This window comes from Chlorocebus sabaeus, chromosome X (genome assembly GCF_047675955.1).
Source record: "Chlorocebus sabaeus isolate Y175 chromosome X, mChlSab1.0.hap1, whole genome shotgun sequence".
Classification (NCBI taxonomy): Eukaryota; Metazoa; Chordata; class Mammalia; order Primates; family Cercopithecidae; genus Chlorocebus; species Chlorocebus sabaeus.
This window is the reverse complement of record NC_132933.1, coordinates 116,604,993-116,629,893: the sequence shown is the minus strand read 5'-3', so window position 1 is coordinate 116,629,893 and position 24,901 is coordinate 116,604,993. Positions and strand designations below refer to the sequence as shown.

Here is a 24,901-nt window from a genome sequence, read left to right as displayed (position 1 = left end):
CAGTGTTGTAATAATCTGTGGGTTTTTTTGTGTACTTACTATTTCCTGTGAGTTTTGTACCTTCAGATAATTACTTATGGTTTATTAATGTCCTTTTCCTTCTGTTTGAAGTATTCCTGTTGGCATGTCTTGTGTCAATGAAATCTCTCAACTACTGTTAGGGGTCTAGTAAAGTCTTTATTACTTTTTCGTATTTGTAGTATACTTTTACTAGATATTCTATTTTAGTGTAAAAGTGTTTTTTGTTGTTGTTGTTGTTTTTCTTCAGCACTTTAAATATGTCATATCACTCTCTCCTGGCCTGTAATGTTTCCACTAAAAAGTCTACTGCCAGACATATCGGAGGTCCATTACATGTTATTTATTTCTTTTCTCTTGCTGCCTTTAGGATCATTTCTTAAAATTTTTGATCTTTGGGAGACTGGTTGTTTAATGTGTTGAGATAGCCTTCTTTGGGAGTTTTATTATTAAATGCCTGGAAGTAGTCTTCTGTGGGTTAACTCTGCTTGGTGTTCTAAAATTCATTTGGATATTGGATATTTAGATATTGATTTGGGATATTGATATATTTTTCTAGGTTTGGGAAGTTCTCTGCTATTATCTTTTAAATAAACTCTCTTCCACCATCTCTTTCTCTACCTCCTCTGTAAGGTCACTGACTCTTAGGTTTGCCATTTTGCGGCTATCCTCTAGATCATGTAGGTGTACTTCATTGTTTTTATTCTTTCTTTTTTTGTGTCCTCTATCTATTTTTAAATAGCCTGTCTTCAAGCTTACTTTTTCTTCTGCTTAATCAATTCTGCTATTAAAAGACTGATCCATTCTTTAGTATGCCAATTGCATTTTTCAACTCCAGAATTTCTACTTGATTCTTTTAAATTATTTTAATCTCTTTGTTAAACTTATCTGATAGAATTCTGAATTCCTTCTCCACGTTATCTTGAATTTCTTGGAGTTTCCTCAACACAAGTATTTTGAATTCTGTCTCTGTAAGGTCACATATCTCTGTTTTTCCAGGAATGGTCCTTGGTGCCTTATTTAGTTTATTTGGTGAGGTCATGTTTTCCTGGATCATCTTGATTCTTTTAAATGTGTATCTGTATTTGGGCATTGACGAGTTACAATTCGTAGTTGGCAAAACCAGCCAGACCTATATCTTTCCTTTATGGCTTAGAGTTCCCCCAGACTGCAGGTAGTTCCAGAGGTACTGTTCAGAGCAAGGGACTAGAGTTAAAAAAACTAGAATTCCACCCCGTGTTATATTGCACTGTGGCTGAGCTGGCACGCAAACCATAGGACACTTTCTTTTCACTCTTCCCTCCCCTTTTCAAAGGCAGAGAAGTTTCACTCAGTGGCCACTGCCACCTCTGCCTAATTATATAACTTTTAAATTTGAAAAATAAAATGTAGCATGTATAAAAATGTGACTATTGAAATATTTAACTGATGGTCAATGCAAATCATATATAGAACATGTATATTATATTATAATTTGAGTTTTTCTTTTTTAATTTTAGTGCTCAAGGAGGATGTATTTCACATATCCTGCCAGAATTTTTGCTTGAACCAGAAGATTATAAGAGGTGGATTGAAATTAAGGTAAGAAAATATAATTTCTTGGAACAAACCACACAGTTATTATTGTATGTACTGGTATTTGGCCTATGTTACAATATCCTATTTCAGAGTCCTTGAGTTTTATATACAAAATATTATTAGGATCCTAATTTTTAGACAACCTATATGTTTTTGTACATTTGTCTAAAAATCTCTATGGAGTTCCTATGCAAAAATGATTACATGGCTTTCTTAAATATATAAATAATTACTACTTTGGAGAATTTATAAATGAAGACTAAGGTGGGATTATGTAAATTTTATTATTAAACTTTTAGAATATATGTTTATATTCTAAATTAGAATATAATTCTAAATTATATTCTAGAATATATATCCAAATAAAAAACTGGTTTTATTTCACCACCATGTGCCACTTTTCTTCTTCATTTTCAGGGGAAAATAGAAATGAAGCAAGTAATACATAGTTTTGTCATAATATATAGTTCACTTTGTGGAAACCTATTGAGAGGGGAGTGGTCTTTGAGGAGTCTGCAGGTTTGAGGCAACTATGGTTGTAGGACTCTTCACTATGCTTGCCATGTGACATGAGTAGAGAACCAGGTGCCTGCCCGTTCTTTGGCACTATGCTGAGGTCCTGTTACCTTATCCAAAGGGTGTGATTCTTTCTTGGCTCAGCAATCAGAATAACTTCGTATCTTGTTGGGTCATTTATTCTAGAGAGTGATCTAGTAGGTGCATTGAATGAATAAATCTATGACCTAAATAAGAATCTGTGTGCTCCATAAAGTTACCTGTGTTGATAGTTTATATTATTGGCACATGGAGAATTAGAGCTCTTGATTAAAGTACAGAAAAGGCATTCACATGTTTTGAAAAAAAAAAAAAACTCATATGCTAAATTTGCCTTAAATTTTAATTAATGTTGTACTATTTTATTTCTTAAAGTCTTCCACTAATACGATGCCTGAGAGTTCCTGTACACCTAAGAAAAAATGTTCTATTGTTATAGAAATGTCTAAATTTGAGACCTGGAGTAAACGGGCATGGACAGATGTATTTCTACAGATATACAAGGTAATATTTCCACTATTGCTTGCTGCTTCTCTTTTGATTAATATAAATCATATATTACTTAAAGTATAGACAATGCTGCTATGAAAGATTCAAAAACACAGTGCCTTAAATGAGAGATTTTTTTTTTATTGCTTTCTCATGGAACTGCTGAGATATGAGAGGGTCAAAGCTTCTGGAGTATCTCTTTCCTCCTCGGTACTTTCATTTATGGGTCTGATTTCTCTGAAGAAGGAAGAGCAGATAAAGGAGTACTGGAGGCAAGGAGTTACCTTTTAAGGATGTGACCTGAAAAAATATGTCTTTTTCATTTCAGATTCCATTAGGCAGAATTCAGTCACATAGTCACATCTAACTGCAAAAAAAGTTGAGAAATACACTCTCTAGAATGAGTAGCTACAGGAATATTCTAGTACTAAAAGGGAGGATTAATGAATGAGTACTGGTGAAAATTATTGTCTCTACATCTAATACACAGTAGTCTCTTGCTATAAAATTATATTCACTAAGATTCATACAACTGTAGGCAAAAGCAGGTTTTTATGAAATTCTCGAACTTACTTCCTGCCAAATTGCATTTGTGGGTAGATTAACATAGCATAAATTATACCTCTGTACTCTATACCCTTATTGCATAAACAAGTCCTGGTTTCAGTCCATGAATAATTCCCTAGGTTTTCAAATATAGCACTATAGGTCTTGTCCACGAGGACCAATGGAGGCTTTTGTTCTATCTTCACACTTTGCAACCCCAGATGGGTGAGCTGTAGGACTGAGATTTAGAACAAAGGAGGAATTGAATAGAATAAGGAATTAGTGACTCAAATGAAAGGGCAAAATTAAGATCTGAATAGTGAGTAGTATGTGTAAGACTCTGTCAATAAATTTTTTAATATTAATTCCTCACAACTGAAATCATCAATCTAGCAATGAAGAAACTGAGGCTCACAGGCACACATGCTTTCTTTCAAGATCACATGAATTTGGCCATATGCAACAATTTAATGCAGGTAATGCTTATTTCTTCCTTGTTGTTCTCTGTTGCGGCCCAGGAGTCCAGAGCCCTCATGCTGCCCCCTGGCAGTCTGAAGTCTCCTTTGGAGTCAGCCACCCAGAACCCCCTCTGGAGAGTTCCTTCTTCTGCGTGATTCCCAACTTGCTCCTCCTGTCCTCTTCTTTTTCACCATCAACCTGAACTATCTTTCTTACTGAATGTAAGAAGAGAATTCTTGTGGGAAAATTCATTTCATTTGGTGACTGGTTGTTAATGCTGGAAATATGATTTTTTGCACTGTTAGCCATATAGGGCCTACTCTGTTTCACCAGAAGCATGGTCTTGGGTTTGGTTTGATAATCAAAACGGTGAAACACAGTAGATTTTACATAGCAACATGTTGACTTAGTTTTAAGGAAGTGTAAAAGATAGTTATAACACAGAATGCACACCAACAGTGAACCCAAGAGCTTGAGACTCAAAGCATAGCTTCCAGTGTCCCACTCACTTCACACTCACGTCAGAAGGGGTTACAAGAAGTGGAATATGGTGGGCAAGGACCATTTCAATACAGGAAAGCCTTCAAGTCTGAAAAATATTTTCAGCTTTCTAGTCATGCAGCAACCTCAGAGTAATGAGCAATTTCTCATTACTCAATACAAAACACTGACAATGAGGTATGAGTGCTTGATCTGGTACACTATCCTCATCTGGATTCTCAAGTAACTTGAATGTCCTACAAATGTATTGCTATACATTTCTTTAGTTAACGGGGTTTAAAGAGACTCCAAATAAGCGTTAAACCATCCGGCATCTCTAAATCGAAAGGAAAGATCATACATAAACTGGCAATTGATTCTTTTCTTTGGGTCAACATAAGCCTAGTCAAGAGGATTCTTCAGAACAAATCCAAATATCTCATTAGTCTCAAAAATTCAGAGATTTTTATGGATAAGTAAAAATGAAAATTATGTTTTCTAAGCCAATGGGTTAAAATAACACATAATTTAAAGAGTTGTCATTAATAAACAATAAGCCAAATATAATAGCAAAGTTCATGTCAACCTGAAAGGGCATATGATAGGGGTAGGATAGCACTCAATATATGTAAGTGTATACTATTAGTAGTACTTTTGTCATTGTTGTTTTGAAGTCTTTTAAATGTCCCATAGTGACTTAGTGGGATAGCCCAGGTATGTTTTATTTTGTGGCCAATGTATTGACTTTAAAGGGTGCTATTACATTTCTTGAATAAAATCTTTAACAAAAATGAAAGATAATTTGAAACAATGTTTTCTGACGGCATGAAAGAATTTCCTGAATGTGGATCACGAAATATGATTTACACAAATTTCATCTTAGCTAGCACAGCTCACAACACATTCTTGCATTGTGAGAATGTGTTACAACACGTTCTGTAATTCTTACTCCATTCCTTCAACTCATGCTTGGTGTGGTTTGCATGTTAATGGATAAATAGTAACACTTACTGCCCCAGGTGTATTTGGATTTGCAAGTGATGGAGTCTTGTACTGTGTGTACATTTTAATTCTTCATTTTATTTTTCTAGCAATTTATTTTCAGAGTATTTTATAAAACTATCATTCTGTGGTAAAGAGAAAATTAATAAGTTTTTTTTACCACCGGTAATTTTAGAAACACTGCTGTAGAATTAAGCACTCAGTGTAATGCCTCTTCCAATACTGAAGGTTACAGCCGTGCTTCGTATGGGTCCATCATTAAATCTGTATTCTTAGTCAATGTCATTAGTCCCAAACATATTTCTCATCAGCTGTACTCAAGTAATTTATCATTTGGTATTTCCCAGAAATAAACAGAAATTGATGGGGGTCCTTTTCAAAGGCTTTAAATTGCATTTTTGTAATATGTGAGATTTGAAATGTAGTACAAAACTGCCAGAAAGAAAGAAGGCAGTTCCATTAAACTTCTATACAAAATGCTAAAATGATGCAATTCACATATGCTAGATAAATAGCTAGCATTCAGAAATGGATTTTTTGGATCACATTTTAAAGTACTTCTTATAGTGGCAAAGAAAAGAACAGTTTTGGATGCTCTTATGTATTTTAATAATTTGTATACTGTAGTTATTTGAAAGACTGCATGGCATAACTATGAACTACTTAGAAAAAGAGCACTTTTTTTCATTTACTGTTAACATGTACTTGACTGTAAGAGTACTTATCTCAGGTTAGATTCCCCTAAAAGCAGACGCTGAGACAAGTATTTTGAGTGCAAATCGTTTATTTCAGAAGTGCTCCCAAGAAGCATCAGGAGTAGAGTAGGAAATTAAAGCAGATCATATAATGAAGTCAGTAACAGTTGTGGTTTCAATCGGGTTTCACTGTGGCAAGTGAAGCTCAGTGCCACTGGGAACCAATAGGATACATTTTAGAACATGTCTCAGACTTAACTGACTGGTGAGGAATCTGGAGTAATTAACTACCAGTTCCCTGACTGTCTTTGGTAAGGGGCCGTTGCTGGGGTCCTTATCTTCTGGCACTCCTGCCTTGCCCTCTGTGAGCTGAGTGTGCTCTCATATGCCAGAAAAAAAAAATCCCTCAAGCAGAGACTTACAGGTTTTCACAATAAGCAAACTTCAGAATGTAAAGGTGGAACTAAGGAGATATGAGCAGGGTATCAAGAGTATCTTTATAGCACATATGACTCAAATTGTTGTATTCATACCCATACCATTGGAAAACTGTCTATTAAAGGTTTGGGATAAATCAAGGAGCTGAACTTACACTGTGTACTCTAATGTGAACCAATATTCCATTTGGAAACTCTTGAGATGTATATAGTGAGGTAGCAGATCACAAACTGTTCATCTCATCTAGAACTTGTAGACAGTGGTTAGTAGAGTGTCACTTTGAGTAGCTCTGTATTATAGTGCTTTACTGACAGACACAGAGGTCTTTACTTCATCTTAATATTGCTAAAATTATTTTTAAATTCAGTTGCATTGCTACCTAATGAAACATGGGGTGTACATGTAGTGAATGGTGATATGATGTAAATATACCACACTTTAAGTTATAGGGTAACAATATGTCAAATGACAAATTTTGTACACTTTTATCATCTTAAAACAGACCTCTTAAATAAATGTAAGAAAATAATTTTTGACTTGGTAACTTATTTACTTTTACTTTGGCTTATTTTTCTAAGCTGCATGATCTGGTAAGGAAATAAGAAAGGCAACCTACATCCTTGTGTTTTAAATGAATTTACCTCCTAACCGAAATGTACTTAAATGCAGTTATGTTTTAAACGTACAATAAGCCTCTTGTAAATTATACAGTGTAGTGCTTTAAAGACTAAATACCACAGAAGCAAAAAGTTGTCCATTTAAAATAAGCATTATTGGGACACATCTGTTCTACTCTTTTACTTCTAATTGAATCCATTTAACCTTTATCTCCTGTCATGTTTTTTAAAACTTCCTCTTCAAATTTTTATTTGCTATTTTTCCATTTGCGTCTAATAAAAGTTATCTCTCCCAATTTCAGGTTTTTGTTCTATCCCGTGTAGTACCATACTGCAGCAATAATATGCCCCCCAAATATGTGCAAAATACAGCAAAAGTCAATCCTTGTTTTGCATCCAGCAACATATATTCTGATTCTGAAAGAATTTTGCTTAATTGGATGAATGTAAATTATGAGAATACTCGACATGTGATATGGAAAAACTGTCACAAAGGTGAGAAGTGATTTTTTTCTTTAAACAAATTATTGCAAATTGTAGTGTGATGATGGAGAAGGAGCTATGGATACATAATCCACTCAGAATCCATGGATTCTAGACCCCTCTCTAACATTTACTTTCTGTTCTACAAAAATGATGCCTCCTTAACATCTTCAAGATATGTTTCCTCACATGTAAAATGGAAATAATAAAAGATGCTTCTTTAACTTATTTTGAAGAATAACTGATTTTAAAAGCATATGGAGGAACTCTAGAAATGAAAGCCTTAATCATTGCTGAAATTTTCAACTGTATAGAGTATTAAATATATAGGTGACACTGCTTAAACTTAGTACATAACTAGTTGAGATAAAGTAAAATCTTCTAGAAAACATCTCACATGTCATATGAGGATCATGTTGGAAATCACTAAGAGTAATAGTGCTTCATGAATTCTTTGGAGGGTAGGTCATATTAGGCATTTCACAATGAAATTAGAAAGGCATTTCACATCCTTGTGTTTAAAATGAATTTACATTCTAATAGAACTGTCCTTAAAATGCAGTTGTTTTTAACTGAGTCATAAGCCTCTTGTAAATGATATAGTGTGGTGCTGAGACATGTCGGTGTTCACAGACAGTAGTAAGGACAGTACGCACGGTCATTGTTCCTTTAGCTTCAATTCAACTCCTTTCTTCCAAGTACATACAAACCTGTTGTGTTTAGAGTAGACTGTTTTTTAACATGAAATAACTTTTTAATATCCAATATGCAGAATTTAATTCAAACTTTACAAGTAAGGGGAAGATTAAGAGTTCAGTTTAAAAATGAGACTTTGAATTATGATTGCCCTTAAATTGAAGGTGTTATTTTAGAAAACGTTCAAGAAAACACTAAGATTGAAAAAGATATATTGATATGTTGGTATTTGAGAACGGCAAACGTAGAGTACTGTATTACCTTCTAATTGACATACTGAAAATATCAAAATTTATATCTTATAAAAATGTATTTGCCCCATTAAAATACAAAAAACAAAGTACAAATAAATAATGCTAAGGTGAACTACACAAAAACACATAAAAATTGATTTGATTATTGTAGAATAACACTTTGACCAGGGTGTCATAAAATATGTACATGTATTAAAAATTAACATGTTAATTTGTTATAAAAGTATTATGGTTCTAATTTTACCAACATAGTGGCCTATGCAAGTTAATTTCAAAGATTTTGCTGCAGTTTTTCCAAATAATATATTATAGACATTTACCTCTTTGCTGTTTTTTAGCACACCGAGTCCAATGCCTTTACAAAGCCTTTGTGCTTCCTGTTCCCTTTGACTAGAGCATTATTTTACCAGATATCTTCATGGTTTCCTTTCTCATTTCATTCAAGTCATTGATTAAATGTCACCTTATCTGAGAAGGTTTATCAGTATCTTCTCTAAAACAGCACATCCTTCAGTCCTACTCTTTCCTGCTCTATTTTTATTCTCAATAGCACTTTTTAAATATAAATGTATTTGTAAACATAAATGCATTTGTTTATCGTCTGTGTCTTCCAGTAGAATGTGACCTTCTGAGTAAATGAGACAAGATTGTTCCTTGGCTAATTAGGAATGTGACCTTCTTAATTAGCCAAGGAACAATCTTGTCTCATTTATTCCCAGAGCCTAGAACTGTGCCTAACAAAATAACAGACACATACTGTCTTCGCTTTGTCCTGGTATATCAGAATACCATAGACTGGGAAATTTACAAAGAATAGAAATTTATCTCTCACAGATCTAAAGGCTGAGAAGTCTAAGATTAAGATACAGGCAGGTTCTATGTCTGATAAGGGCTGCTCTCTGTTTCCAAGATGGTGCCTAGACGATGCACACTCCAAACAAGAGGAACACTATGTCCTCACATGGCAGAAGGCAAAAAAGAGGTAAACTCTCTCCATCGAAGAACAATGTATTATTCAGCAGTAAAATGAAGTGAGCTATCAAGTCATGAAAAGACATGGAGAAAACTTACAGATGTATTACTAGGTAAAAGGAGCCAATTTGAAAAGGCTACATACTGTGAGGTTTCAACTATATGACTTTCTGGAAAATGTAAAACCATAGAAACAGGAAAAAGATCAGTGGATACTAGGGGTTAGTGGGGAAGGAGTAATGAATAGGTAGTGTACACAGGACGTTTAAGGTAGTGACACTACTCTGTTTGATACTATAATTGTGAATACATGTCATTATACATTTGTTAAAACCAGAGTGGGTCCTGATGTAAACTGTGAACTTTGGGTGATAATGATTTGTTAATGTAGGTCCATCAATTGTAATAAATGCACCACTGCAGTGCAAAAGGTTGATGATGGGGGAGGATTGTGTGTGTGGTAACTCTCTGTAACTTCTGATTCATTTTGCTGCAAACCTAAAAATGCTTTAAAAAACTGTCTATTTAAAAATAGTTTAGCAATACATTTTTTTAAAGCAAAAAATAACAATTTCATTGTTAGACTCATTAAGCAGTATGTCTAATAAATCTGAATCCATTGCTCTGATGACCTGTACAGTATAAAAGTCCTTCAGAAAATTCATAAACTTCAGTACATTGCAATTTATGTAAAATTATTTGTGTGTTTTAGGTAATCATTGATCTAAATTTCAAGTCTTTAATAATGTTAGATACAACTCATGTTTTCTAAAATATTAATATAGCGAATATCTGTAAGTTCCGCACCAAGCTTTAAATCCTGTGTGAGCACATTGAAGATGCTGAATAAATATCTCTTAAATAGATCAATGGCTAAATGGATGGTTATATAGATAAAGCCAAAGAAGTTGAAAAGATGTTCAAGTATTTAAAACTAGTTGAAAAGCTGAACATCTGACAGGAACAGAGACAAGCCAACAGCTTATTATTGTATCAAATATTATACTTTTTCCCTTGAGGATATAATTAACCTGTAAATAGTATTGTATACAGACTTATTTTGTGTTGATGTGCTAATGTGTACTCTTGTCTTGGCTTTGTTCTGCTCATCTTATACATTCTCTCTTCTCCTCTGTTACTATTTTCCTTCATTTATTACAATATATAAATAACATTCTTTCTTTTTCCCAAATTACTTTCCTCAATCTTCCTATTTACCTAGGATTCTTATTTCTATGTTACCTTTTTCTTATTTCTCTTTTCTTTTCAATATCTTCCTTTATGTACCTTTGACCTATCCTTCAATCTCTATTTATTTATTTTTCCCTTGACCATTCAGGGAATAAACACTTAGATTTTAACTGTGTTTCCAGAAGATACTGCTCACTGTGGCTTCTGCTTAAAAATTACAAGCTTTTTGAGCATTAGAGTTGTTCACATTCAAAGGGAGGCATTTCCTCTACTCTTTGATATACAGACACCATCTTTCCTCAGATTTCCCGTCTCACCCTTGTATGCTAGCTAAAACATTTTGGTTTTCTTTGTGGCTCTCAAGACCCTCCTTAGCATTCTCTGTTCAAGGCCTCTTTCCTTCATCACACTGATATTTTCCTTCTTCTGTCTTTGCTCCAAACCTCCACATTTTGGCCATCTATATCTTCTTGTGGTTTTGTTACTCTTCCAATGCCTCCCAGATCCAAATCTATCTTAGACCTACCTCCTCACCTCCAGTTCTGTATATCTTACCCCTTATGAACACCTTCATTAGAATGTCCCATAAGCACCTCAAATTTCACTGGTGAAAAATCTAGGCATCCCTCCTTCTTACATCTAATTAATCACCAACCAACAATTTATTTTGATTCTATCCACAAATTATCTTCTGAATCTACCTACTTTTTTCTAGCTCCCCTGTCACTCTTGTAATTTATATCATTTCCATCAATGTCACCCTCTCATATTTACCACATCCAGTCCTGCCATTTGCCCATTTGTTTGTTGCTCACACAGCCATACTTGGTTCTTCATAAAACACAAATTTTAGCATCAGACTCTTGCCTAAAATCCTTTAATGGTATTTCATTCACTTCAATATCTACCATACCTTATAACCATGACTCTCTACATTCACTTTTACACATTATACTTCAGCGCTGTAAACTATTGAATGGCTGCTGCTTCCTTTTTTTTTTCTTTTTTCTTTTTTTACTTTTATTTTAAGTTCATGGGTACATGTTCAGGTTTGTTATATAGGTAAACTCATGTCACGGGGGTTTGTTGTATAGATTATTTCATCATCCAGGTATTAAGCCTAGTACCTATTAGTTATTTCTTCTGATGCTCTCCCTCCTCCCATCCTCCACCCTCCAGTAGGCCCCAGTATCTGCTGTTCTCCTCTATATGTCCATGTGTTCCCATCATTTAACTCCCACTTTAAAGTGAGAACATGCCATATTTGTTCCTTCATTAGTTTGCTAAGGATAATGGCCTCCAGTTCCTGCAAGGGACATGATCTCATTCTTTCTTCTGGCTGCATATTATTCTATGGTGTATATGCACCATGTTTTGTTCATGCAGTCTACTGTTGATGGGCATGTAGGTTGATTGTATGTCTTTGCTATTGCGAGCAGTATTGCAATTAATATATACCTGCATGTGTCTTTATGTAGAACAAATTATATTGCTTGGGTATATACGCAATAATGAGATTTCTGGGTTGAATGGTAGTTCCATTTTTAGGTCTTTGGGGAATGGCCACACTGTCTTCTACAATGGTTGAACTAATTTACACTCCCAGCGACAGTTTATAAGTGTACCGTTTTCTCTGCAACCTCTCCAGCCCCTGTTACTTTTTGACTTTATTTTTTAATTTTTTATTTTTTTGAGATGAAGTCTAGCTCTGTCACCAGGCTGGAGTGCAGTGGCGCGATCTCGGCTCACTGCAACCTCCACCTCCCAGGTTCAAGCAATTCTCCTTCCTCAGCCTCCTGAGTAGCTGGAATTACAGGCACGTACCTCTACGCCCAGCTAATTTTTATATTTTTCGTAGAGACAGGGTTTTACCATGTTGGCCAGGATGGTCTCGATCTCCTGACCTCATGATCCACCCACCTCGGCCTCCCAAAGTACTGGGATTACAGGTGTGAGCCACCGTGCCCGGCCTACTTTTTGACTTTTTAGTAAGAGCCATTCTGACTGGTGTGAGATGGTATTGCACTGTGGTCTTTATTTGCATTTCTCTAATGGTCAGTGATGTTAAGCTTTTATTCATATGCTTCTAGGCTGCGTGTGTGTCTTTTGAAAAGTGTCTGTTCACGTCCTTTGCCTACTTTTTAATGAATTGTTTCTTTTTGGCTTGTAAATTTGTTTAAGTTCCTTATAGGTGACCTTATATTCCTTATATTAGACCTCTGTCAGGTGCATAGATTGCAAACCTTTTCTCCCATTCTGTAGATTGTCTGTTTACTCTGTTGATAGTTTCTTTTGCTGTGCAAAAGCTTGCTTGTTTAAGCAGATCCCATTTGTCAATTTTTTCTTTGGTTGCAATTGCTTTTGGTGTCCTTGTCATGAAATTTTTTCTCATTTCTACATGAAGAATGGTAGTGCCAAAGTTGTCCTCCAGGGTTTTTATACTTTTAGGTTTTACATTTAACTTTTTGAGACAATTTGGATTGATTTTTGTATATAGTTTAAGGAAGGGGTCCAGTTTCAATCTTCTGCATATGGTTAGCCCGTTGTTCTGTCATTATTTATTGAATGGGGAGTCCTTTCCCCATTGCTTGTTTTTGTCAGTTTTATCAAAGATCAGATAGTTGTAGGTGTGCGACCTTATGTCTGAGCTCTGTTGTGTTCCATTGGTTTATGTGTCTGTTTTTGTACCAGTCATCCCCTTTTTGTTACTGTAGCCACTTTGTATAGTTTGAAGTTGGATACAGTGAAGCCTCCAGCTATGTTCTCTTAGTTTAGGATTGCCCTGGCAATTGGGCTCTTTTTTGGTGCCATATGAATTTTAAAATAGTTATTTCTAGTTCTGTGAAAAGTGTCATTAGTAGTTTTATAGAAATAGCATTGAATGTATAAATTGCTGTGGGCCATGTGCCGATTTTAACAATATTGATTCTTCCTATCCATGAGCATGGGATGATTCTTCCATTTGTTGGTATCATCTCTGATTTCTTTGAGCAGTGCTTTTTTAATTCTCCTTGTAGAGATCTTTCACCTTCCTTGATATTCCTAGGTGTTTTTTGATTTTTGTGGCAATTGTGAATGTGATTACATTCCTGATTTGGCTCTTGCTTGACTGTTGTTGGTGTTTAGGAATGTTAGTGATTTTTCTGTACATTCATTTTGTATCTTGAGACTTTGCTGAAGTTGTTTATCAGCATAAGGAGCTTTTGGGTTGAGACTAAGGAGTTTTTTACATATGGAATCGTGTTGTCTGGAAACAGGAAATATTTGACTTCCCTTCTTCTTATTTGGATATCCTTTATTTCTTTCTCTTGCCCAACTGCTCTGGCCAGGACTTCCAACACTATATCGAATAGGACTAGTGAGAGGGCATCCTTGATTTGTGCTGGTTTTCAAAGGAAATGCTTCCATCTTTGCCCATTCAGTGTGCTATTGGCTGTGGGTTTAATATGGAGAGCTCTTATTATTTAGAGGTATGTTCCTTCAATACCTACTTTATTGAGAGTTTTTGACATGAAGGGATGTTGAGTTTTATTGAAAGCCATTTCTGCATCTATTGAGATAATCATGCACTTTTTCTCTTTTGTTCTGTTTATGTGATGAATCACATATTTTTATTTGCATACATTGAATTAACCTTGTGTTGCAGGGATAAAGACTACTTGATCGTGGTAGATTAGCTTTTTGACATGCTGCTGAATTCAGTTTGCCAGTATTTTGGTGAGGATTCTTGCACCGATGTTCATCAAGGATATTGGCCTAAAGGTTTCATTTTTTTGTTGTTGTGTCTCTGCCAGGTCTGGTATCAGGATGATGCTGGACTCATAGAATGAGTTAGGGAGGAGGGCTTCCTTCTCAATATTGGGGAATAAGTTCAGTAGAAATGATACCAGCTCTTCTTTGTACATCTGGTAGAATTTGACTGTGAATCCATATGGTCCTGGCCTTTTTATGGCTGGTAGATGATTTATTTCTGATTCAGTTTTGGAGCTCATTATTGGTTTGTTCAGGGATTCAGTTTCTTCCTAGCTCAGTCTTTGGAGGGTGTCTGTGTCCAGGAATTTATCCATGTATTCTAGATTTTCTAGTTTATCTGCTTAGAGATGTTCCTATATTTGAATGTTGGCCTCTCTAGCTAGGTTGGAGAAGTTCTCATAGATGATACCCTGAAATATGTTTTCCAAATTATTTACACTCTCCCTGTCTCTTTCAAGGACACCAGTGAATCATAGATTTGGTCTTTTTATATAACCCCATATTTCTTGGATGTTTTGTTCCTTCCTTTTAATTTGTTATTCTCTATTCTTATCTGACTGTCTTTTTTTTTTTTTTTTTTTAATGGAGTCTCACTCTGTTGCCTGGGCGGGAATGCAGTGGCATGATCTCATCTCACTGGTTCCCGGGTTCACGCCATTCTCCTGCCTCAGCCTCCTGGGTAGCTGGGAGTACAGGCGCCCGCCACCACGCCCAGCTAATTTTTTTGTATTTTTAGTAGAGACGGGGTTTCATTGTGTTAGCTAAGATGGTCTCGATCTCCTGACTTTGTGATCTGCCCGCCTTGGCCTCCCAAGTCTGACTGTCTTATTTCAGAAAGCCTTCAAGCTCTGAGATTTTCTTTATAGCTTTGTCTATTCTGCTATTAATACTTGTGACTGCATTATGAAGTTTTTGTAGTATGTTTTTAAGCTCTGTGAGGTCGATCACATTCTTTTCTATACTGGCTATTTTGTCAGTCAGCTCCTGTATTATTTTATTATGAGCCCTAATTTCCTCGGATTGTGTTTCAACATACTCCTGCATCCCCATGATCCTTATTCCTATCTATCTCTGAATTCTATTTCTGTCATTTCAGTCAACTCAGCGTGGTTCATAATCCTTGAGAAGTGATGCAGTAGTTTGGGGAAAGAAGGCACTCTGGCTTTTTGAGTTGTCAGAGTTCTTGGACTGGTTCTTCCTCATTTTCATGGGCTGATATTTCTTCAGCCTTTAGAGTTGCTGACCTTTGGGTGTTTTTTCTTTTTTCTGTTATCTTATTTTATGACCTTGATGGTTTGATTGTGGTATAAGGTGGATTCAGCTGACTGTCTTCATTTCTGGAAGATTTTAGAAGGCCAGCACTCAGTTATCTACTCCTAGACTGTGTGCTCTAACTCTGGGGAATATGTGTCAGGCCCTGACTTTGTTCTCTGGCTCCTCGAGTTTAGGAATTGACTGCACTGGGTGGGGATGGAGGGTGAGATGCTCCCAGACTGCTGGTCACTACACTCTGGTAAGTAGTGTCGGCCAAAGCCTTTCATAGTGCGGTAGCAACAGGATCCTTCCTAATTTATACATGCCAGCAGCAGCACAACGGGGTACATGCACATCAGCTGCATTAGGGTGCTAGTGGGTGCTGGGGCTCCTGCCTCCATGCAGGTGTGTTCACTCCAGTGGTGGAGGCAACTTGGCTTTGGAGTGCAAGGAGGCCCCTACTGGTGACTCTGTCTGCTTCTTTCTGCATTTAAATTTTATAATACTTTTTGCTCTGTCTGGAATCTCTTTTCAGTGTCTCTTTATCCTCACAATTCAAGTCTCATTACAGACGTCAGCTCTTCTAGGAAACCTTCCCACAATCTCCCCAAGACTAGATGGGATACATCTTCCTTGTCTTATACTTTATGTAAGCTTATTAAAGTGTTTGTCGTATGGTTTTCACTTTTGTTTCTACTTGTTTCTCTCTCCCATAAGAATTTAAGTCCTTTATTCCAGAGGTTTTTCTAGTTTTTTATTATTAGCAAAAATAAAAAATCATAATCATAAAAATATTGAGTATTTACTAAATGTTTGGCTCTATGGTAGACTCTTTACTCATATTATTTATCACAACACTTGGAACATTATTGTCAAATAAACACCTGTAGAGAGTTTTTATTTCTAATGTTAAAAATATTTATGAGGATAATAAAAATCAAACAAGTCAATATTGTTTGGCAAGGTACTGCACCACCATAGTGTCTGTGATGAGAAGTTATTGTATTAAAATTTGACATAATATGTACTATGCTAATCAAGCACTAGGACCTTCCAGAGATTTAGACAGGTGAAACTGGAGGGTGGCATGACCATTATGAACTTTATCATTTATTTATTTTGAAGTTTCCTATGTATGGAGGGAGGAATAGGATACAATTATGGACAAAATTAGATTTTTTTAAAAGCTGATATTTAAACAATGGATTTATATATGAAAATAGGTGATAGATATAAAATTGAAATGTTTATTACCTTTACTAGAATCATTTCCATAGCATCCCTGTGCACTGAAAATACATCTCTCCTCACAAAAATTGATTCATCACACATATTTCATAAGAGTAACTGCATCTAATATGACATAAATCTGTAGTTTTTCATCTGGAGATACAAGTAACTCTCTGAACTCTCAACTTTTCTTTATAGTTTGAATTACTCAATCCCTCTTTTTCTCTCTCCCTTTCTCTTATCAAGTTATTTATTTTGAAATAGACCAAGTAGTATATTAGACATTTTTTTCACACTGTAACTGTTGCATTTTATTTTTTGAATGATATTTAATTTTATTTTAGATTCAGAGGGTACACGTGCATTTTTGTGACATGGATATATTGCCTACCAGTGGGGATTGGGCTTCTAGTGTGCTCATTACCCAAATGGTGAACAATGTATCCAATAGGTAATTTTTCAGTCCTTGACCTCCTCCCACTCTCAACCCTTTTTGAGTCTCCAGTTTCTATCATCTCTATCTTTATATCCATGTGCACCCATTGTTTAGCTCCAACTACAAGCGAGAACACGTGGTATTTGGTTTTCTGTTTCTGTTTCTAAGTTAGTTCACTTACCATAATGGCCTCCAGCTCCATCCATGTTGCCACAAAGGACATGATTTCATTCTTTTTATTGCTGAATGTGGTTCGAATTTCAATATACATTTCCTTAAAATACATTTAAATATATAATAGTTAAAGAGCTTAGGTGTTTTGGTGAGATGCCAGTTGGGCATACCAAGAATAAGTCAGAGAATAAACTGATTAGCTAGTTCAGAATTTTTTGTTTAGTAGACATTTTAAAGCAGTGTGGAATAGCATTAAATTAGCCTTTTTCTTATTTTTAGTTTTTGTGAGTGCATAGTAGGTGTATATATTTATGGGTTACATAAGATATTTTGATACAGGCATGCAATATGTGTTAATTACGTAATGGGGTATCCATCACCTCAAGCATTGATCCATTGTGTTACAAACAATACAATTATATTCTTAGAGTTATTTCTAAATGTACAACTATATTATTTTTGACTATAGTCACCCTGTTATGCTGGTAAATACTACGTCTTATTAATTTTTTCTAATTATTTTTGTACTCATTAACACTCCCCACTTCCCTCCCACTCCTCCACTACTCTCCCTAGCCTCTGGTAACCATCCTTATGCTCTATAGTTCCATGAGTTCGATTGTTTCAGATTGCAACTCCCACAGATAACTGAGAACATGCAAAGTCTGTCTTTCTGTGCCTGGCTTATTTCACTTAACATAATGACCTCCAGTTCCATCTGTGTTTTAGTAAATCACAAGACTTCATTCTTTTTATGACTGAATGGTTCTCCACTGTGTATATGTATCACATTTTCTTTATTCATTCATCTCTTGATGAACACTTAATTTGCTCCCAAATCTTGGCTATTGTGAACAGAGCTAAAACACACATGGGAGTGTAGATATCTCTTTGATGTGCTGGTTTTCCTTCTTTTGGGGTATGTATCCAGCAGTGGGATTGCTGGATCATATGGTAGCTCAAATTTAGGGTTTTAAGGAACTTCCAAACTGTTCTCCATAGTGATTGTACTAATTTATGTTCCCACCAACAGTGTAGGTGGATTCCCTTTTCTCCACATCCTCGTCAGCATTTGTTATAGTCTGACTTTTGCATAAAGCCATTTTAACTGGGGTGATATGATATCTCATAGTTTTGATTTGCATTTCTCTGATGATCAATGATATTAAACACATTTTCATACACCTGTTTGCCATTTGTATGCTTTCTTTTGAGAAATGCCTATTCAAACCTTTTTAGAATCTTCTTAGAATTTAAATTTTAGAATTGTTTTTTCTTTTTATTTGGAGAATGCCCTTGGTATTTTGATAGGGATTACATGGAATCTGTAGTTTGCTTTGGGCAGTATGGACATTTAAAAGATATTTATTTCCCCAATCCAGGAACATGGAATATCTTTCCATTTTTTGATGTCATCTTCAATTTCTTTCAAAAATGCTTTATCATTTTCATTATAGAGACATTTTACATCTTTTGTTAAGGAAATTCCTAAGTATTTAATTTTATTTGTGGCTATTGTAAATGATATTACTGTTTTTAGTTCTCCTTCAGATTGTTGGCTATTGGCATGTAGAAATGGTACTGATTTGTACATGTTGATTTTGTAGTCTGCAGCTTTACTGAATTTGTTTTTTATTCTAATGGTTTTTTGGAGGAATCTTTAGGTTTCTCCAAATGTAAGATCATATCATTTTCAAACAAGGATAATTTGACTTTTCTTTATCAATTTGGATGCTTATTACTTTATTTTGTTGTCTGATTACCCTAGCTAGGATTTACAGTACTTTGTTGAATGACAGTGCTAAAAGTGAATATCCTTGTGTTCCATACATCAGAGGAAAGGCTTTCAGTTATTCCCCATTCGGTATGATGCTAGCTTCGGGTTTGTCATATGTAGCTGTTATTATGTTGTGTTCCTTCAATACTCAGCTTTTTGAGGGTTTTTAATAAGAGATGTTGAATTTTATCAAATGCTTTTTCAGCATCAATTGAAATGATAATATGTTTTTTATTCTTTATTCTGTTGATATGATGTATCACATTTGTTGATTTGCATATGTTGAACCATCCTTACATCCCGGAGATAAATCCTCCTTGGTCATGATTAATGCTGTTTTTAATGTATTCTTGAATTCAGTTTGCTAGCATTTTGTTGAAGATTTTTGCGTCAATATTCATGAGATTTATTGGCCTGTAGTTTCCTTTTCTTGATGTCTCTTTCTCTGGTTTTGGTATCAGGGTAATACTGGCCTTGTAGGGTGAGTTTGGAATTGTTCCATCCTCCTCAGTGTTTCAGAATAATTTAAATAGGATTGGTATTAGTTCTTTAAGTGTTTGGTAGAATACAGCAGTGAATCCATCAGGTTCTGGGCTTTTCATTACTGGGAGACTTTTTATTATGGCTTCAATCATGTTACTTGTTATTGGTCTGTTTAAGTTTTGGATATCTTCACGGTTCAAAGTTGGTAGGTTATATGTGTCTAGGAATTTGTCCATTTCTTCTAGATTTTCCAATTTATTGGCATATAGTTGCTCATAGTGGCTTCTAATGATCTTTTGAGTTGTTGCAGTATCAGTTGTAATGTCTACTTTTTCATCTCTTATTTCTTTCTTTCTTCTCTCTTTTTTTCTTAGATGGTCTGTCTAAAGGTTTGTCAATTTTGTTTACCTTTTCAACACATCAGCTTTTTAAAAATTTTTATTTATTTATTTATTTATTTATTTATTTATTTATTTATTGGTATGGAGTCTCGCTCTGTCGCCCAGGCTGGAGTGCAGTGGCATGATCTCGGCTCACTGCAAGCTCCGCCTCCCAGATTCATGCCATTCTCCTGCCTCAGCCTCCCGAGTAGCTGAGACTACCGGTGCTCGCCACCATGCCCGGCTAATTTTTTTTTTTTAGTAGAGACGGGGTTTCACTGTGTTAGCCAGGATGATCTCAATCGTCTGACCTCATGATCTGTCAGCCTCAGCCTCCCAAAGTGCTGGGATTACAGGCATGAGTCACTGCTCCCGGTCCACATCAGCTTTTTATTTTGTTGATCTTTTGTTTTATTGTTTTCATTTTAAATGAATTTATTTCTGCTATGATCTTGATTATTTCTTTTTTCCTACTAATTTTGGGCTTGTTTTGCTCTTGCTTTTCTAGTTTTTTAGTATGCATCATTAGGTCGTTTATTTTAAATTTTCCTGTTTTTAAGGCAGGCTCTTATAGCTATAAAATTTTCCCTTATTTCTGTTTTTGATGTATCCCATAGGCTTGGTGTATTGTTTCCGTTATAATTTGTTTCAAGAAATTTTTCAATTTCCTTTGTAATTTCTCCATTAATCCATTGGTCATTGAAAACATATTGCTTAATTTCTATGTATTTGTATAGTTTCCAAAATTTATCTCATTATGCCTTTCTTATTTTATTCCATTGTGTTCAGGGAAGATGCTTGATATGATTCATTTTTAAAAAAGTTTTAAGACTTTTTGTGCCTTAACATATAATCTATTTTTGAGAATGATCCATGTGCTCTGGAAAACAATGTGTATTCTGTAGCCTTCAGATTAAATGTTCTGTAACTGTCTATTAGGTCCATTTTGTCTACGGTGCAGATGAAGTCTGATGTTTCTTTGTTGATTTTCTGTCTGAAAGAGCTGTCAAATGTTGAAACTGGGGTGTTGAAGTCTCCAGCTATTATTATATTGGGTTATATCTCTCTCTTAAGCTCTAATAACATCTGCTTTACATATCTGGGTGCTCCAGTGTTTGTTGCATATATATTTGCAATTTTAAATCTGAACTTTTTATTGTTTCTTTTTATATTGTACAGTACTGTATATGTCTTGTGATGTTTTTGTGGTTATTGGTTTTAATTGGCTCATCGTTCAGTCTTGATACATTGAAAGTGGGGTTTACACACCACTTACAATGTTATTATACTCTGCATTTTTCTGTGTACTTATTATTACTAATTTGTTTAGTACCATCAGATGATTTTTTCTTGCGCATTAACGTCCTCTTCTTTCTGATTGAATTACTCCTTGTAGCATTTCTTGTAGAACAGGTATAGTGTTAATGAAATCCCTAAGCTTTTGTTTGTCTGATAAACTCTTTATTTCTCCTCCATCTTTGATGGACATTTTTGCTGAATATAGTATTCTAGAACAAAAGGTTTTTTTGTTTTTCTTCCTTTTCCCCTTTATTACTTTAAATATGTCATGCCACTCTGTCCTGGCCTGTAAGGTTTCCACTGAAAAGTCCACTGCCAGATTTATTGGAGCACAATTTTATGTTATTTGTTTCTTTTCTCTTACTGCTTTTAGGATTCTGTCTACATCCTTGATCTTTGGGAGTTTGATTTTTAAATTACTGGGGGTAAGTCTTCGTTGGGTTAAATTTGTTTGCTGTTCTATATAGCCTTCTTGTACTTGGATATTGATATCTATCTCTAGGTTTGGGAAGTTCTCTGTTATTATCCCTTTGAATAATCTTTATACTCATATCTCTTTCTCTACCTCCTCTCTAATGTCAACAAACCTTAGATTTTCCCTTTTGAAGTTATTCTCTAGGTTTTGTAGACATGCTACTTTTTTTTTTTCATTTTTCTTTTGTCTCTGCTGACTGTATATATTCAAATAGCCTATCTTCAAGCTCAGTAATGCTTTCTTTTGCTGATCAATTCTGCTATTAAAGGACTTTGATGCATTTCTTAGTATGCCAATTGCATGTTTCAGCTCCAGAATTCTGCTTGATTCTTTTTAATTATTTTAGTCTTTGTTAAACTTACCCAATAGAATTCTGAATTCCTTCTCCATATTATCTTGAATTTCTCTGAGTTTCCTCAAAACATCCATTTTGAATTATGTGTCTAAATGGTCATCTATCTGTGTTTCTCTTTGATTCGTACTTGGTGATTCATTTAGTTCATTTGGTGAAGTCATGTTTTTCTGAATAGTACTGATGCTTGTGTATGTTCTTCGGTGACTGGGCATTAAAGAACTCAACATTTATTGTACTATTCTCAGTCTGGGCTTCTTTGTACCCATCCTTCATGGAGTAACTTTCCTGATACTCAAAAGGACTTCAATGTCATGTTCTAAGCTGTATCTGCTTTAGGGGGCACCCCACGCCCAGCAATGTTGTGGTTCTTGCAGACTCATAGAGCTATTGCCTTGATGGTCTTGGATAAAATCCAGAGGAATTTTCTGGATTATCAGGCAGAGACTCTTGTTCTCTTTCTTTACTTTCTCCCAAGCAAATGAAGTCTTGTTCTCTGTTCTGAGACACCTGGAGCTAAGGGTGTAGTGACACAGACACTTCTGTAGTTGCTAGTCTTAGGACTGTGGTGAGCACAGCACTGAGTCTTACCCAAGGCCTGTTATAACCACTCCCTAGCTACTGCTTATGTTTGCTCAAGGTCCTGGGTCTCTACAGTCATCAGGTGGCAAAGCCATCTAGGCTTATTCCCTTCTTTTCAGGGTGGTGAGTTCCCCCAGGTCCCAAGTGTGTCCTGGGGTACTGTTCAACAGCCAGGGACTAAAGTCGGAAACCTTTATAGTCTACCTGGTGTCCTATTGTATTGCAGCTGAGCTGGCACTAAAACCATAAGACACAGTCCTTCCCACTCTTTCCTCCCTTTTCCAAACGCAGAGGAGCCTTACCCTGTGGCCACCACCACAGGCCCACAGTGAGTACTGCCAGACCACTGATGTTTTCTTAAGCCCGAGGGCTCTTCAGTAAGCTTGTAGTGACTTCTGCATGGACTGGGACTTCCCCTTCAGGGCTGTGGGTGCCCTTTTGTCCCAGAGCAGGTTGAGAAATGCCATCCAAGAGTCAAGTTCTGGAACTGGGGACTCCAGGAGCCCACTTGGTGCTCTACCCACTGTGGTCATGCTGCTGTCTAAGGTGCAAGACAAAGTTCTCTTTACTGTTTCCTCTGCTTTTCTCAGGTGAAAGTAGTCTTACCCCATAGCCACCACACCTGGGGGTGTGCTGAGTCTCACCTGAATCCAGCAAGTCTCAGATTCTCATCCAAGTTCCTCAACATTGTACCTGGGTATTGCTGCTGGTTTTTCAGGGCCCAAGGCCTCTTTGGTTAGCAGTTGGTGAATCCTGCCAAGGCTAGGACCTTCCTTTCATGGCAGTGGATTCCCTTCTGGCTCTGGATGTGTCCAGAAGTAGTGTCCAGGAGCTAAGTTGTAGAAAGAAGACCTCACAACTCTGAAAAGTTCCTTATCCTGCTGTGCCTGAACTGGTATTGAAGATGCAAGACAGGGTTCTCCCAACTCTTCCCTCTCTTCTCAGGTGGAGGGAAGGAATCTCCTTTGGAGCCGCAAACTGTGCAGCATGGGGGTGTAGGGAAGAGGTGATGCCAACACTCCTTTATCTCTGCCTATGCTGGTGTCCCAGTAGGTTGCAGCCCCCAAGTCCTCTGGCTCTGAGTCCAGTTCAGCACTAGGACATGCCTAGGAGTTGCCATCCTTGTGGCCTATATTGCCTTTCAAGTTCATCTAGGGTGCAAGAGGACTTTAGTCTGTGGTGTTGAGCCTTGTGCAAACTCAAGTTTTGACCACTGGATTGGTGATTCCCTTCTGGCTATGCCTGGTTTGTATGTTCCCTCTGTGGCTGGTCATCAACTGAGTTCGGTCCAGTTTTGTTTTCTATTATAATAGGGCAGCACTGAATTCAGTACTTCACAATTGCTGCAATATCCCTCTCCCCAGTGCACAGAAATGCTCTCTGCCCCACACTGCAACTGCCAAGGCTTAGGGGAGGGATGGTGTCCGCAATTTAAGACTGTTTTTCCTACCTCTTCATTGCCTCTTTTAGTGATATGAACTTAAAGCCAGGTGCTGTGAGTGTTCACCTCATTTTTGCTTCTTATGGAGGTGTTTCTTTTGTGTAGATAGTTGTTAAATTTGTGTCTTTGCTGGAAGATGATCAGGAGAGCCATTTATTCTGCTATCTTGCTCCACCCTCGATTCATAAAAAATATATATTTTTTAACATTTTAGGAATATTCACAATTGCATTGAACACAACAGGGAACTCAGAACAATGAATGTATATAATAGAATTTAGTATAATGAGTGTGACATTTCAAAATCCATAATAAATATTAGTTCACTCAGTAAATAGAGCTAGATCAATTGGCTGATACTTTGGAATACAGGTAAAATTATCTCTGTATTACATACCACATACCAAAAATGCATAAATAAATAAATACCAAGGTTGTAAATAACTTGAAGGAAAAATAAGTGAATATATTATCTGATTTTTGTATGATAATTTATTTAAAATAATCCTCACAAGGACAGAAGCCACTAAAACTGTCATTTGGTTAACAAATATCTATTAATCACCAATTTATATGTTTAGCACTGTTCTAGGGATTAGAGATGTAGTAGTGAACAAAAGAGCCCAAATCCCTTCTATCATGTCAGATATATTCTAGTAAAAAGAAGCAAGTCAGCTGCATAGACCTTGGAAATTAATCTAGTCTCTTGAGTAGCAAGTGGAAATTTTTATCACTCACAATACATTCACAAGGTGATTAAATAAAATTTTTATTATCTTTATAATTGGAACG

The 24,901-nt window shown here is 35.9% G+C and overlaps 1 protein-coding gene across 1 annotated transcript in view; it reads left to right on the top strand.

Annotated features, from left to right (window-relative positions):
- The window catches only part of CFAP47 (cilia and flagella associated protein 47), a 434,895-nt gene that overhangs the window by 163,785 nt on the left and 246,209 nt on the right, over positions 1 to 24,901 (top strand). Inside the window, exons 31-33 of the mRNA XM_073013816.1 lie at positions 1,518 to 1,599; positions 2,527 to 2,655; positions 7,180 to 7,372. Of these exons, the coding sequence (XP_072869917.1) occupies positions 1,518 to 1,599; positions 2,527 to 2,655; positions 7,180 to 7,372 (404 nt within the window). The remainder of the gene's footprint in view (positions 1 to 1,517; positions 1,600 to 2,526; positions 2,656 to 7,179; positions 7,373 to 24,901) is intronic.